The sequence below is a fragment of the Mixophyes fleayi genome, chromosome 5, assembly GCF_038048845.1.
Source record: "Mixophyes fleayi isolate aMixFle1 chromosome 5, aMixFle1.hap1, whole genome shotgun sequence".
NCBI lineage: Eukaryota > Metazoa > Chordata > Amphibia > Anura > Limnodynastidae > Mixophyes > Mixophyes fleayi.
The window spans coordinates 192,318,914-192,335,669 of NC_134406.1; the positions used below are offsets into that span (position 1 = coordinate 192,318,914).

The 16,756-nt window shown below is 36.6% G+C and overlaps 1 protein-coding gene across 3 annotated transcripts in view; it reads left to right on the top strand.

Moving 5' to 3' along the window:
• The window catches only part of MBP (myelin basic protein), a 136,240-nt gene that overhangs the window by 36,435 nt on the left and 83,049 nt on the right, over positions 1–16,756 (top strand). For all 3 annotated transcript variants that reach the window (XM_075213210.1, XM_075213209.1, XM_075213208.1), the window contains one exon: positions 10,826–10,910. In XM_075213210.1, the coding sequence (XP_075069311.1) occupies positions 10,868–10,910 (43 nt within the window). In that variant the 5' untranslated portion in view covers positions 10,826–10,867. The remainder of the gene's footprint in view (positions 1–10,825; positions 10,911–16,756) is intronic.

Genomic DNA, 16,756 nt, shown 5'->3' on the forward strand with positions numbered 1-16,756 from the left:
CCCCCAGCTTAGGAATTAAATGATGTATGTGCCAATAAAATCTGGCCTCTGTCACTTGGGTTTTGAAGTTCTGTGGCTGTGAGATGGGTTTCTTGGAGGAAAGACACATCAGAATTATGGCTGTTGAGAAGTATGGCAATTTGTTTTAGTTCTATAGGGGAGTTAATGCCCCCAATATTGCAGGAAGCTACAGTCCCCAGGGACATTACTTGCATGAAATCTCAATGATCTGTCTTTGGAAATATCTTAACTTTAGAAAGCATAGCTCATTCGCACAGCTCCACCAACATATAACTTAGCGTGACCAGAGCCATCTTAACGCATGGGCGCGCTGGTGCAGTTGTCAGAGGGCCCCACAAGCTTAGGGGTCCCATAGGCTTGCCAACTTTTCAGTATATTACTCCAGGAGATTTATTCAGAACTTTCAAACCGTCTTTATTAAAATGTTTAGGTGGACTAATCACCTCAGTATCAGCTGTTATCTGTACATGCGATCTTGCTATTCCGAATACATATCTTTACCTTAACGAAAGCAACGTACACATACTATTTTTTTTGTCAAAATATTATAAGAACTTTATTATAGCTTTACGGCTTCAAAAAATTATGTGTGTTGATTTTGTCTTGCTTATGTAGAATTTCTACATAAGCAAGACAAAATAAATACACACAATTGTTTGAAGCCGTAAAGCTATAATAAAGTTCTTAAAATGTTTTTAACAGTCCATGTCATTTCCCTCTCCCTGCTTCCTACTAAACAGAAATAATGAAAGAAATGAAACGGTGCGCAATGACGTTTGAAGGCTATGACGCAACAGTGACTTTTGGTTTTCTTTGAGTACCATTTTTATGTTGAATTACTTGTTTTTCAACTTCAAGGCTCATATTATATTGTCCAAACATCTGTGTGGATTAATCTCTGCTGTACAGCATGTTTTTTAATGTTTAATCACTGATTTTGTTGGACGTACCAATAAATATAAGCTTCATTTTATCGATTATTTACAATTTTATTCCTGTGAGTGGTTCTGCAGGTAAGGCCCCAGTGCACTGCTTTGCCCGGGGGCCTGTAATGTTGTTAAGGCGGCCCTGAATATGACCCATGAGGTAGCTGCTGAAACTGGATACCAATTTGGATGACATCAGAAGCATGAAACACTGAAATATGTATACAATCCTAATAGGAGCATTGTGATAAACTAAATCCTACTATAAAATTAAAGACAATACAAACAAAAGTTTAAAACAGAATTAGCAAGCTGCTATGTTGCGTGAAGTGGAACAAGGAACTTTCAAAAGATTAATCTGTAATAAGGCTCAATAGCCAGGTTCAAAAGCTGGTTAGTGCCGCAAGGTATGCAATGTATATGTTAAACTACTGGCTAACCTGAATGAAAGGTAAATCAGCAATAACATATAGAGCATATAATATGCCTAATACAAATTTCTTGCACAGTATGAGCTTGTATACAAGTTGGGAGGTATCCATGAAGCATTTTTTATGAAGAATTTTACAATTGACCAAAGATAATTATGGGGTAAAATGGGTAGCTGTTGAAATTTTATAGATTATCACCTAGGATTTATTCTTGGGTTACATTTTCACTAGAGTCTTCTCCTTTCAAGAATCTTTGGCCATCGTTGACATCCAGGAAATCCTCAAATCCATGTCTTGTGTAAATTGTTAGTCTCGCAGAGTAGCTTAACACAAATAAATGTACCTTCCTAAATGTACAAATCCTTCTTTAAACAGCATATCATGTCAAATTCCCTTCTTTCTTTCTTTAGATCAGCGGATACGTCTTGGATTAAGAACAACTTTTTTTTCCCTTCTAACTGAATGGCGCCATGTTACTTATACGCTGACCACAGGGTGTTTTTTGGGCAACATTGAGAAGTTTAAAGATCAGGCATGGTCTTTCTTCTGGATTTTCTTCAACTGGCCCAATCTATGTGCCCTTTCCATGACAAAGAGACAATCTGAAAAAGATATATTGAGAGTTAGTGCCAATTGTTTAGAAATCAATTCAATCAGGATAGGTCCTTTATACTTTTTCCAGGGGGTCTCTAGTCTGATTATTATGGTGAGAACGATTTTCTAAGTCCACCTTTTTCTTACATGTTTGCTTTTGGTTCTTTTGCAACATGATAATGTTTTTGACTTTTTTTTCTTCAAGATGGAGATGTCTGAAACTATTTCTTTTATCTTTTGTTCATTAGCAATGACTTGTTTGGCAGTGTTCACTACTGGTCTTATAGCTCCCCAGTAGCAGCTGTAATAGTAGAGAGCTCAGCGGCCATAAGGGTTTCAAGTGGGTCTTTGATTTAGGTACATTTGGGGACGTGGTGAAGCTATTTGAGTTGTTGTAGTTGCTGATGTAGAAGCAGCGTTTGCACTTATTTCTTCTCCATACGTCCTGACAGTGTTCCTGCCATTTCTGTTTCTTTGCTATGGTCATTGCAGGCGACGCATGGGCGATACATTTTTCTATCTCCTTCTTGCAGAGTGGCAGCGGGTCGTTTTGGTCCAAATAAGTGTTACGACTATTGTGGTGTACTCCTCATAGCTGCAGCAGTGCTGGTATGTCCTCCATGTGATACCATTCCGTAACTGAAAGTCTAGTAATTAAGAGTTTTTTAAATCTTTGGAAGGATTCTTAGTATTATATTTTTAACTATATATTTAACATTATAGTTAATAATTATAATATTAGTTATTTGAATGAAGCCTTTCTAGTACAAGCCAGAACATCTGACATTTATAGTTGTCAGGCTACTCATATACTTAAGTACTTGTCATTTTCAATGTGATTTGTTTCTTAATATGCTTAGTTTTAATATTCATTACTTTGGCCTCTCTGTTTGATTATAAAATCGGCAGTGTCCACATTTACATGACGTAGTCATATCTGGTTTCATTATAGTAGCACAGGTACAATGTTAATTGAAATTTACATGCTATCTTTATGGAAACTCCATATTTAGAACTCAAAATGTTGTATTTTAATCCGGTTAACCACTTTTCTTTTTGTTTTGTTTGTTTACAAAATGTTTCCATTGTAGAGGACCCAATGGAGTTCTTAATGTCAGGGTTAAAGGAGCGACATTAGTGGTTCTGTAACTGTAGCTGAAAATATACTAAATAACACAAATACATTTTGGACTCTCTGGGAAGTTTAGTATCATTGATTTCTAGCAGAGCCTGCAAGTTTTTGCCTGTACAAGCCTCTCTAGTGACTGATTTAAAATCATGGTGCACCATGACCTTTATGAGCATAAATGTTCAAAGAATAAAAGAATTGGAAAAAATATTATATCATTGTAATACAGTGGCCAAAGTGGAGCTATGGAAAATGTACAAGAATGATCAGGGCCATTTAGCTTTAGGGAATTCGATTTCCCTAAATTAGTTTTAGCTCTAATCTTAGATGCTTTTTAACACTATTTAGTAAAAGACAAAGGTATATCAACTGATGCACAGCTATCCACTCTCTGTCCCCACCTCTCAGACTGAGAATAACACCCAGTATACACAGATACTTAGAATTACATTCAGTATGCAGAATTAGAGCAGTGGCTCTGTGCAGTTTACATCAATAAATAGATCATAAGATATAGCACATATTGCTAGATATGCACGCCAGATTCCCATACCCCATGGCACCCTGAAATTTGGCTGTACTAAAATGTTTACCTACCTGCCTGTGTCATGAAGATGTGTGGTGAGAATGGATGAGCAATGTAAAAGCAATAAACAGTAGAACTACTGGTTTGTTCACTCTGCTGAGCAAAAGTTCCTAGATAGACCTTTCCCTAGATCAATAGTTTCTGGTATATCCACGTTTATTAAACAGTTTTGTCAGGTCAGAGCCATTTTTCTGGAGAGATGAACAATTGCCTTGCCATAATTGATTACCAAGTGGTTAGTTATATGAGCAGTGGAGAGAAGTGCTGGTATGGCGTGCTGCCCTACGCAATCCAACTTGAGCCACTATATATTACAAGCATTTTGACCTGCATATGTGTGAACAAAGCACTTGCAACATTGTTAACTCTATAATGTAATGGGTCCAATTTTGTTTTCAATTACCAAATAATATAAATGTTCTAATATTAAATAAACGATTAATCATAATTTACAGACAGTTATAAAAAAATAGTACTAAATCAAAATATTTATCATACTACAATTTTAAAATGAAAAGGTAATAGAAACAAAAATTTTAAAAAAAAAATATCCAATGACATTCCCTAAATATTGTCAGATAATATTCATGTCTTAGATTTGAATGTTTGCTTTCTATGTTGAGGTTATAAAGGAGGGTCATTGTAGTAAATGGATTATTAAGGTTTATCTATTATTATTTAATTTACTATTTTTATTATGTTTCTCGATCCAAATGTTTTCTGATATCCTTTCTTTATTCTGTAAATGATAAATATTAGAAATATTTTGTTGTATTGTGAGAAATCTGTAAATTATAATAACTATTTCAGTATAATACAGTGTCAGATATAGTACAGTACATTGTATTAGAGTGGCAGGAGAGCTGCATGGAAACATTGGTCTACAGACCCATCAAACCTTTACTATACAGGTCAAGAGCAGGATGAATAGCAATTTGCGCTCGCTGTACATCGCTTTATCGGAGCTTAATTGCAGGCAAAGGAGGACATAGGTAGGGGTAGGGCATCCCGCTATACAGGATGACTAAATGAAATGAAGTTGTACATCTGTGAACACTGAGAAATAAACTTAGCATATCCAATATAACGCATAGTGAAAGGTGTTGCTGTGTTGTGAGGCGTTTGTGATTCTGCTAATAATAACGTGCTGCACCCTACAGTCCCGTAATTTGGTGAGCGTGGCGAATCATGGGTGCTGCATAATGTGTCCCAATCTTCCCATTGAGAACATTGGGGCTATGCTATAATATATTGTAGTAAGTACTACTACCTCCAGGATCACCCTTTTTTTTAACTATTATTAGTAATCATAGGATTCAAATTCATTATTCGATTTCTTTAAGATTAATTGAATTCAACTGGAGATACAGTTGTTTTGATTATCACATACTATGCGGTTACACTAAGAATAACAATTATCATCTGTGTTTGTGTACTGTAATCCATTGAGATTGTAAACTTGGGAGCAGGGCCCTCTCTGTCTGTATGTATTACCCAGTATTGTTCTATTAATGTTTGTTCCCAATTGTAAAGCACTATGGAATTTGCGATGTTGATGATTGAAATGAACAGTTATCCTAGCAATTTATATTGATACTTCTTAAAAAAAATTATGTTCTTTCGAATAAATTCTATTGCCGAGGATTCCTTTGGTTGTGGCAGCAGTGGTGGTTGTTTATTGTTATTATGTTTGTACCGATAGAACCACATGCTCTTTAAGTTAATTTTCAGAATGCAATGGTGTCATATGGGCAATACCAACATTTACTACTAATGGTGTTATTGCTCTGAATTGTAATAATTCATTTATATGAGCAAACACAGGCTTTAATCGCTCACATTTTTAAAATGCTGACAGTAGCATTTTTTTGACAAGTGTCCAAAGCACTCATTAAAGATGTAGAAGTACATTATATCTCAGCAGTCCTTGTGACACATTCAGCATTCAGTGTTCTCCCTAGCACCTATTTCCCGCTTGCTGCACCCGTCTGTTTTTACTTACCACTCGGCTCTTGGAGCCCAAGAGAGTCCTATTAAATTGGATAAACCATTGTTTCTCCTATTAGAGCAGGCACTGTGTGAGCACTACAGCTAGCAGTGTGTGTTAGACCACTGACCACCAGTCTGACCAGACCTGGCAGCTGTGGGCAATAACCTCCAACATTTTTCAATATTATTGCAAAGTATTACACTGCCCTCACCCGGCTAATTCTTAATGCCACTCGGCTGTCAAAATTATCTGGGGAGAATACTGGCATTTGTATTAACTTGTTATAAACTGTGAGGTTAAATGCTATAGTGGAAAGTACCTGTGTGACCCAAACCTAATACTGGAACATTCAATTGACATGTGGGATGTATAATATGGTTAGAGGAAGGAGAACCACCCATAAATGCATGACTACAGTGTTTTCCTTGGCAACCAGGACAGACATGTTTATTATTGTTGTTGATTTGTACATCATCATCACCATAATCTATTATATGGTGCCACTAATTCTAAGCGCTATACAGAGAACTCACATCAGTCCCTGCCCCATTGGAGCTTACGGTCTAAATTCCATAACATATACACACACAGACAGAGAGAAGAGAGACTAGGATCAATTTGATAGCATCCAATTAAATGAATGTTTTTGGCATATGGGAGGAAACCTGAGCACCCGGAGGAAATCCACGCAAACACGGGGAGAACATGCAAACTTCACATAAATAAGGCAATGGTTGGGAATTTAAGTGCTAACCACTAAGCCACATACAGAGTAGACAAAATAAATGCAGATGTGAAAAGGGGTAGGGAGTGCAGTGTTTAACTCAGTCATTACATGTATTAAAATATAACAAAATAGCCAAAGCATATTTTAATATTTCTTTGAATTTGAGAACTCTGGTTAAACATAAATTTATTTACTCCTAAATCGGGACAGTTGGGATGGATGTATACTTATTCTTTGTGAATAAAGAGGCCACAGAGTTAGCATCATACTGTTTTGCCTTCTCTACATCTACACATCACAAATATAAAAATGCATTCAGACCACAGCATTTCCTTTATTATACCATTTATTTATTTTTACTCTCATTATGTAAGTAACAGTACCGCCCACTTGAGATGTATTATTTTGGCCACTCCCACTCAGGTGAGGTTGAGATTGCGTAACTGTTTTTCCACACATGCAAGTAAGAAGAGCTGAACTGTTGTCACAGTGGCACATTACAGTGGAATGGAAGCACTCCTCCTGTGTCATAGAGGAGCAAATGTTTATTGGCCTTGTATGATGGGAGGAGTGCTAATGCTGCTGTCTGAACCACCTCAACACACATGTATTACTTTCACATGTATGAAGAAATTACTTGTACATGTAATAAAACAAAAATTCCACTTTTTTAAATTTCTACTTTACATTAATAAACTGTTCTTTGAGTCTATAGGCAACACATAGTGTTCTGCGGGGGGTGGGGGAATCGGCTTATAACACAGGGTATAAAAAGAAAGGAAGACACTCCCTTGTAATAACACACCCCTTTTATTTAGCATTGAATCTGTACACCTGTTATTTTAAATTCAAAACCTGTCATTCCAGTTAGTAGAAGTATGTGTTTAAAAAAAATTCAATATGAAAAAGCACAAAATGATGTACTGTGACACACCTTGGTTCTTATGACGCTATGCTGCACATCTATAGTAATGCAGGTTCTGCTGTACTTTTCTCTACCCGTACCAATGCACTGGCACACAAAAGTGTGAAAAATAATCTGTTGATCTGCCACTACGCAGCACCAATAAAGAGGATTGAGCTCCTCCTTGTGGTGGTTGGATTTTGTGCTCTGTTTAATTATGATGCTTTTCCCTACTCAGAGGACAGAGAATCAAATACAAAAAATGTAATTACTGGTACATTTATTATAAATAATCAAAAAGAACTTCAAGAACGAGGGCATAGGGCGAAAAGATAGCAACGCATAATAGATAAGAGAATGTGAATACTGAATAAACCAAAAGAGTGGAAGGAAGGAGAGCGATTATATATATGTGGGGGTAAGTTTCTATGTTTTTACATTGTCGACATATATCGATTTTGTTATTAAACCTTGTCAAATGCGTATCGAGTTTCCATAGTTGTGTACAAAACTAGTTAGTAGGAAGGGGAACGGCTGCCAGTATACCTGTTGTTTTACTGGTCTGCAGTAAGTGGTTACTGGATGCATGAAGCATCACTTGCTCTTCTGTAATCACTAGCTTTCAGTGATCACAACTTGGATCACACCTATTGTAAGCTATGTGATATTAAGGTAGCACATACAGGAATGCATTCTCACAACGTTGGTAAAAGAATGTATTGTATAATTGCAAACATTTTAACAGTTTTCAAAGAAAATGATGATGCATCTGGTATGTGGTGCACTGCAATCCCCATCATGATAAGTTCAGTAAACATAATGGTCCTTGTTTTTGTATTTGAAAAACTTATTGTTGATAAGTATACACTATTAAAGCCATGAGAATAAGTGTACTAGGTACTTTTACTGTCATGGACTGTCCCTGGAAGTTAGGTAGAGTTGACAACTATGTAAATAGATGTAAAACAAATCAATTGACTGATGTGCTACATTTTACAAACACAATTTGTATGTATCGTAACTGGGGTCGGGGAACAGGTGCCATCTTCTGGTGTAGATGGTAGTGAACAGCAGCAGAGAAGTCACACAAATCCAGGATTTGGGGTACAACTGTCCTCAGCTAGTTTTATGAAACAGAAAAGCTTCAAAATGAACACCTTGCCTGTCTGGCACTAACTAAACACATAGGAAGAGTCTCCAACCTGAATGGTTCTGATGAATGGAGCCTGTCCCCTCTCTCCATTCATAACCTTAGGGACCCTTACCATATATTCTTACAGCTTAGAAATACACTTTGGGAAGCTTTTCCCACACACAAACAATCTCCCTGGGGTTTTAATGTACACAAGACAGAAAATCTGGGACCTAAAATACATTTTTAAGAAAATAGAGTTAGCTTTGTGTCAAATATGTGTCCAGCATTCATAGCTGAGGATTATTTTTATGTAAAGGGGTTTTTCACATTGCATAAGTCCTCCTGCAACACTCTGTATATACTTTATCTTCATGGCTGTCTGGTTGTTTTGTCATAAGTCAGAGTAGTATCATTTTGTTGCCCTGGGATAGACACAGTTATCTTATCCACTGTATATTGGATACAAATGAAGGGAGCTTTAGGTCACATCCAAGAGTAAGAAAAATAAATGACACTATGTAACGATATAAATGCATGGCTGAAAAAAACACAATAAAGCCAGAACTAAGTGATATATCTAATAAAAGGTTTCAGATTGGCATGTACCTGAAAGTAGAAAACCTCTTTATTAGCAGAAAGTGTTTGCCAGTATTTTTTGCTTGCAGCTTCTCCCTAATAGCCATTTTCAGAAACAACTCATGAACTTTGTAAGATAGTCTTGGACAAGATAATGTCAGATGGCAGCGAGCAACAGTTATCTCAACTGTGAACAAAATTTATAATCACAAAGCCTGAGCACAACAGTGAGTGCATTGAGGAAGAACAGAATTGTTGTGAGGGAAAAACCCAAATTTTACATTTTATGTCAGTGTGACAATTATGTAGTATATCTAATGACTGATTCTTATTTTCTGTTGAATTCATGTATGACAATGTATATTTTATGTAACCTCATAAAGTATATTTATATATATATATATATATATATATATATATATACATATATATATTTATATATATATATATATATATATATATATATATATATATATATATATATGCTGACTGACCTAAAAGTTGTAAACCAAAGCCCCAAAGTTGTAAACCATCTAGCCACTCGAGCAGAGGTGAGAGATTCTCTGAGGTGCCCAAACAAATATCTTAGTGATAGATAATTTACTTTGGAAAGCTCTGTGTCATTTTGGGAACCAATCTGACTTAATTGAAAGTGTAAATTCCTAAGGTGGGGGTGAACAGCCTTTAAGAAGGGTTTAAAATCTTCTGCTTTAGACATCAGATTGTGCATTTTCATGAGGGGTCTATCAAAACTGAAATGTCGCATTCTTCTTAATTGTGTTCCCTCACACATCAAGTCTACCTAGTAAGTAGTACTTTGATTTTATTTCCTATTTTATTTTCTGATAATGTTTTGTGCAACATATTGTATGTCATTGTTATTATTTTTTTTAAATAAGCATTGGGAACATTTTTCAGATTAAATAAATGTTATCTAGTATATTCTCTGTGATTCTTTGTGCACTTACGAAGCCCAGGGAGGCTCATGCTACATGTGTATGTGATTTAAGTGTGAAACTTTAATAAGTAGTTTTGGTGAACGTAAGGACACCATTATAAATCCTTTGTGGTTGCAGAAAAGGTGTATTCATTGTTAAGTGGTTAAGGTGATGACCGTCAGGGCCAGCTGTTCAGATTGCTGTATCTGGGACAAGCTGGACGTTCGTGCCAGTCAGAAACCAGTATATTATGTATAAGATGCTGTATACTGAAATAGTTTTTCCATACGTCTGATGAAAATACCAAAGACTGCTAATGCATGTAAAAGTAAATGACAAAAACTAAAAAAAGTGGACTCCTTTATTGTTGCACTAACATACTGCAACACAGATCATTCCATGTACAAGCACAATTTTAGCAAGATAAGTGGCATTGAAGTTCAGCACTTACACACAATGGAGGCAGCCATTTTGTAGACTGAACCAAATTCATGCATGCATCCTACCAATTTACTAGTAACTAGCCAATCAATTCATGAGGAACTAGTGACCTAAATGAGTCCTTCTCTGGCTTATGCCTCAATGATGTCTCTTGATCCAACCAAACTGGCAAGCAGAATGCTGTTTCAGCCCACAAAATTTCTACCCTCACTACATATAGACACCAGGTGCATTTTGAACTTGAACATTTGTTAATTACATTTACAGTATATATTAGCTCTGTAATTGTCTATGTAGACAAAGATCCCCCTTACCCTCTCTACACACAGATCATGCTTCATCAATAAATGTACAGAATAAGAAGATGGTATTGGAATGGGTGACACAATAGGAGATTAACTAAATATTTCAATATTTTTTTTATCAGGATCCAGAAAACTGTGTAGTAGAAGAAACACCTGTGAGCCAGATGGCAGAACCAGTCCAGGAATGTGACGATAATGAAGTGTTTGGTATGTATCACACAGAAACAAAAAGTAACTTGTTCCATGATTAGAGGTGCAGTTCAGATGTAAGGTACTGTAATATAAATTTTTCTTATCTGGACTGTGACCGTACTACTGAAATTGTATGAAAAAGTGGACAATGAACCTCCATTTTTAATTGTATAATCTGCCAGGTGTAAAAATGTATGTGTATATATGGATGTGTGTGGGTGAGAGGGAGAGAGAGAGGAGTGGGAGGAGGAAGAGGGGGGGGGGGGATATGTCACAGGGTAGCCACCATCTTACACGTACTGATATTACATACAAATAATACTAGACCTAATAATGTTAGTGTGCAATGACAAACCATTCCTCACTGTAGCATTTCCACAAATTGTTAAAAATGGATTTCTTTTAATGTGCTGCCAAAAGAATGTCCTATCTGTGCAATGTAAAATCTGTTATGCCCTTTGTTTTGAGGCATTGCAAAGTGGGACATTTTGGTCTACTCTTGAAGTGATTAACAAAATACAAAAAAAAAAATAACTTGATAATCAACATATTTTCAAAAATGTTTCAAGTCATCGGTGTTGCAGTCCTTCACAATATTGAACACTATTCTATTTAAAATTTAGCATTTATTGACTCTTTAGTTTTTTGGGTGAAAATTCTAGGGAATTAAATTTTACCATACATGTAACATCTGCCACTGAGCGGAGATTAAAAAAAATATATAAGCTAGCGCTGGCTCGGACTACATATCCCTAAGTCACTGGGGGCCGTAAAGATATTGAGCAATCGCACCAGATATAACAAGGGAGTGTGTCAGTTACAGTGGAGGGAGGAAGAATAACTGTTTCTCTGAACATCGGATTGAGGGAGTGAGAAGTCAGACCTATGTGAGGAGGATAAAACAAACTCATCTGTAAGAAGACATATATATTAATGAGATCTATTAAGAAATATATATGTAAAGGCTGTATTTGTGGAGATCAACATTTATGAGTAAAAAGCATCTGATGATGGAAATATATGCAAAGAGAATTGTCTATGAAGCCAAAGTGTCTGTGAGGAGAAAAAGCATTTTGAAAAAAAAAAACCCTCTGGGAAAAAACCTGTGAGAAAAGCAGTAATGGTAGTATCAATCCCTGATTCTTGTGAGTAAACCTGAGAAATTATACCCATATATAAAATAAACTTGAAGTGAAAGGGAGATATAGATTTAGCACCTGCATAAGTATAAATATTTATTTTAGAGACTGTGAGAGAGATCAATTCAATATCTGAGTAATTAGAAATTCCTCTTTCATAGACTGAATTATATATCAATTTATTATATCATCTGTGTGAGGATACCACCCTTAGCTGGGATGGAAGTTACCCTCTGTGGGATTCAACTCACTCGGGTAGACCAGGATATATCCAACATAAGACTTTATTAGGACAGCACAACACCACAAGACGTTCACAAGTTACAGGGTAAATGGTAGCATGTATCCTCCAGCAGCCTCCTGCAGTCAGCACTCCAAAGTAATTATCTCTGTCTCTTTCAGGGTCTTATCCTCCCGCAATATTATCACTACCGATTAGCAAAACAGGGTGTCCCCCAGCCTGCGATACTGGCTCACACCTCCCCTGTCCTGGTAGGGTTTCCTCCAGCGGCACCATGATGCCTGGCCCAGAGTCCTTTTCACTGATGTCTTCTACACCAGGATCCTTCAAACTAGAATAGCCCCCCCTGGCATTCTCCTCGCCCTATATTATTTTCTGTATACACAGGAAGTAGGGTCAAATGTCTCAAACCTCCCCTTTACAGAAGGGGCCTCCCAGTCAACAATTAAGCTGCTAGACATACTGTCCCTGTTACCTTGATTAGACAATAGAATGGCTTGACTCAATTAGCTGTTTTGGCTGGATACACTACACATGGGGTTACAATAGTACATCAAGGAATGACACTGCACGCTTACATGGGACAATAAGACTTTTGACACATTATATCAGCAGGGTTACACAGTATAAGTCTGTGATACCTTTTGATACAATTACATTTATATTGATACATATTGATACATTTCCCCATGGTATTTCAACCAATATATTACTGTGGAGGCACATTGCATATCTTTAGAAGTTCTAACCTCATTACCTCTCAGATTACCTGTTGACCTAGCTAATTAACATGGGCTGCCAACTAGTTAACTCAGACATTGTTCTGATTACAAACCAAATCTCAGCTGCCCCCCATAACAATGGACATTGGAGACAAATGGTAATTACATTAGCTAGCACAAGCAAAATGACTGCTGCTGTTCTGTTATTTTCACACAGTATGGCAATATTCTTCATATTTATACTACATACAATATCGCAGGTAATAGTATGGGCAAAATGTACCTAATAACATGAAATAATAATACACATAATACACCGATGCTCTGGTGTATATACTTAGACAGGGCCAAGGATTAAAAAGTACATTAAACCGTGAGAAACGGACGATGAATACAAAGTTCTCAGTCCAGTAGCACCCCGTTTCATCACACACTGCATCGTTAGTGATATGGAATTCAAATACATATATGGAGAAAATAAACTGTATATATAGCGGTATTATAAGTGTACCAACAACAGCCTGGTCTCAGGAAGTGAGAGATATTGCAAGAATCAATACTGTGAAGTTTTAAGTGTGTAAGTATATAAATATTATCTAATTAATATTATAAGTAATAAGTGTAATTTAGTATTAATGTCAGGCTGTTATAAAGTAATTTTTGTTTGATATGATCTATATATAGTCATGGCCAAAAGTTTTGAAAATTACACAAATATTATTTTTCACAAAGTTTGCTGCCTCAGTTGTTATAATTGCAATTTACATATACTCCAGAATGTGAAGAGTGAACACAGGAATTGCAATTAATTTCAAAGTCACTCTTTGCCATGACAATGAACTTTATCCCAAAAAACAACATTTCCACTGCATTTCAGCCCTGGCACAAAAGGACCAGCTGACATCAGGTCAATGATTTTTTCGTTAACACAGGTGAAAGTGTTGATGAGGACAAGGCTGGAGATCACTCTGTCATGCTGTTTGAGTTAGAATAACAGACTGGAAACTTTAAAAGGAGGGTGGTGCTTGAAATCATTGTTCTTCTTCTGTTAGCCGGTTATCTGCAAGGAAACACATGCAGTTATCATTGCTTTGCACAAAAGGGCTTCACAGGCAAGGATATTGCTGCTAGTAAGATTGCACCTAAATCAACCATTTATCGGATCATCAAGAACTTCAAGGAGAGAGGTTCAATAGTTGTGAAAAAGGCTTCAGGGCGCCCAAGAACATTCAGCAAGTGCCAGGACATCTCCTAAAGTTGATTCAGCTGTGGGATCAGGGCACCACTAGTACAGAGCTCGCATAGTAATGGCAGCAGGCAGGTGTGAGTGCATCTGCACAAACAGTGAGGCGAAGATTTTTGGAGTATGACCTGGTGTCAAGAAGGCCAGCAAAAAAGCCACTTCTCTCCAGGAAAAACATCAGGGACAGATTGATATTCTGATGAATCCCCTTTCAGATTGTTTGGGGCATCTGGAAAAACACTTGTTCGGAGACGGAAAGGTGAGCGCTACCATCAGTCCTATGTCATGTCCACAGTAAAGCATCCTAAGATCATCATGTGTGGGGTTGCTACTCAGCCAAGGGAGTGAGCTCACTCACAATGAATAACAGCCATGAATAAAGAATGGTACCAAAACATCCTCCAAGAGCAACTTTTCCCAACCATCCAAGAACAGTTTGGGGACAAACAATGCCTTTTCCAGCATGATGGAGCACCTTACCATAAGACAAAACTGATAACTAAGTTGCTCAGGGATCAAAACAGCAAAACTTTGGGTTCATGGCCAGGAAACTCCCCTGACCTTAATCCCATTGAGAACTTGTGGTCAGTCCTCAAGAGGCGGGTGGACAAACAAAAACCCACAAATTCTGACAAACTCCAAGCATTTATTAGGCAAGAATGGGCAGCCATCAGTCAGTATGTGGCCCAGAAGTTGATTGACAGCATGCCAGGGCAAATTGCTGAGGTCTTCAAAAAGAAGAGTCAACGCTGCAAATATTGACTCTTTGCATAAACTTAATGTAGTTGTCGATAAATGCTTTTGACACCTATGACATGCTTGTAATTTTACTTCAGTGTTCCATAACAACATCTGGCAAAAAGATCTAAACGTTATAAAGGAAATTTTGTAGTAAAATTACATAGATACTATGACATCCAAATTTATTAATATATCTATAGTGCGCCTAATACTTAATCTTATAAAAATGTTTGTGACTTTAATTATTATTTATTCCCTAATTGTACATCTATTTAAAATCTATATTTTCAAAGAAAATATTTTTATATAAAAGAACATTTTTTAACATCATGGTCATTAAATCCACATCCATACATACCCAGACTAAGAAGACTTAGTGGAGGCAGTGTGCATTAAGAAATAAGTGATCCACACACAACGGTTTTACTTGTTCACCCCTTAGCAGGAATAAGTGGGTGTTGCATACAGATAAGTAGCTTTTTAAAGGACCTAGTGCCAGGAAGTCTTTCATACATATGCTGCTGCTTCATCCGGATGGAAAATCCTTGTGATGTCACTCATTTCAATCACAGTGCCTGCCATCACTATTAGAAAAGAAAACTAATAGAAGCTGCTGTAGTAGATCCAGTTTACACTTTATCTTTTAGAGCTGGAAAAGGAGAGACATTAACAATAAATATTGAAATAAATGTACACATTTTACTTACAACACAATAATTTACTTCAAATTGAAAATAAACTGCACATATTTGGTATTGTTACACTCAGGAAATCTAACTGAGTACATAGCAGATAAATGAATGGACTTGCCCTAACTGTATAAGTTACATAAAATAGAATCTTGAAAAATTTAGTTTTTTCACTAATTTTACCAAATTGTCCCTGTATATTGGAATAAAGAATGTATATATTTATTCCATTATGGTGCCAAATGACAGCCCCATCTCTCTAATATAAAGCAAATTCCGTCTGGTGTTCAACCATAACTGGGCTTTGTCCCTCAGTGGAACACTGACTGCATGGCTGGCCATCTATTGTAGTTCTAGCATTACTTATTTATCAATCATCAGGTTAAAGAAATACCAAATGTTTAAAACACTCTTATCATACATGACAACAAAGGGCAGGATTGACTCCCCAAATGCCACGGGAATAAATCCTATATGATTTCAGGATTAAGTACTTATTTCTTGAGCTTTAACACCAGCTTGACTTGTTTTCCCTTTTGTGCTGTACTCACTTATTGATGATGCAAAACTCCCCTATGTGGCCAGGTTCCTCACTCCCCACTGTGAGTCTTTGCCAGAAAAGCAGTAATTAAACCCTCTCTAACTTATGATCAGCAGGGTGAAACTAGAGACCACTATGCTACAGTGTAGATAGATGGACATATATATATATATATATGTGTGTGTATACATGTGTGTGTGTGCGTGTATGTATGTATATATATATATATATATATATATATATACAAATATGAAATCTAGCTGCAGCAGAAAGCATTTTTCAAAGAGTTGTACCTGCATTTAATTTATATATAAAGGTTGCGTAGGACAGCTGTCACATTCAGACAAGCAGATGATATCTGCAAGCTGCTTAAAGAGACTAACAAAACTATATTCTTAGTCTAGAAAGTACTACCTAACCACTTAGGTAGCAGTCGGCAAACAGTCTTGTTGGATTGGAAAGGTAACAATGGATAAGAACATTTTGCACACTGTTTTTCTAGATTATCAGATTACATGTGTGTGGCCTACTTTCTGCATAAGCTT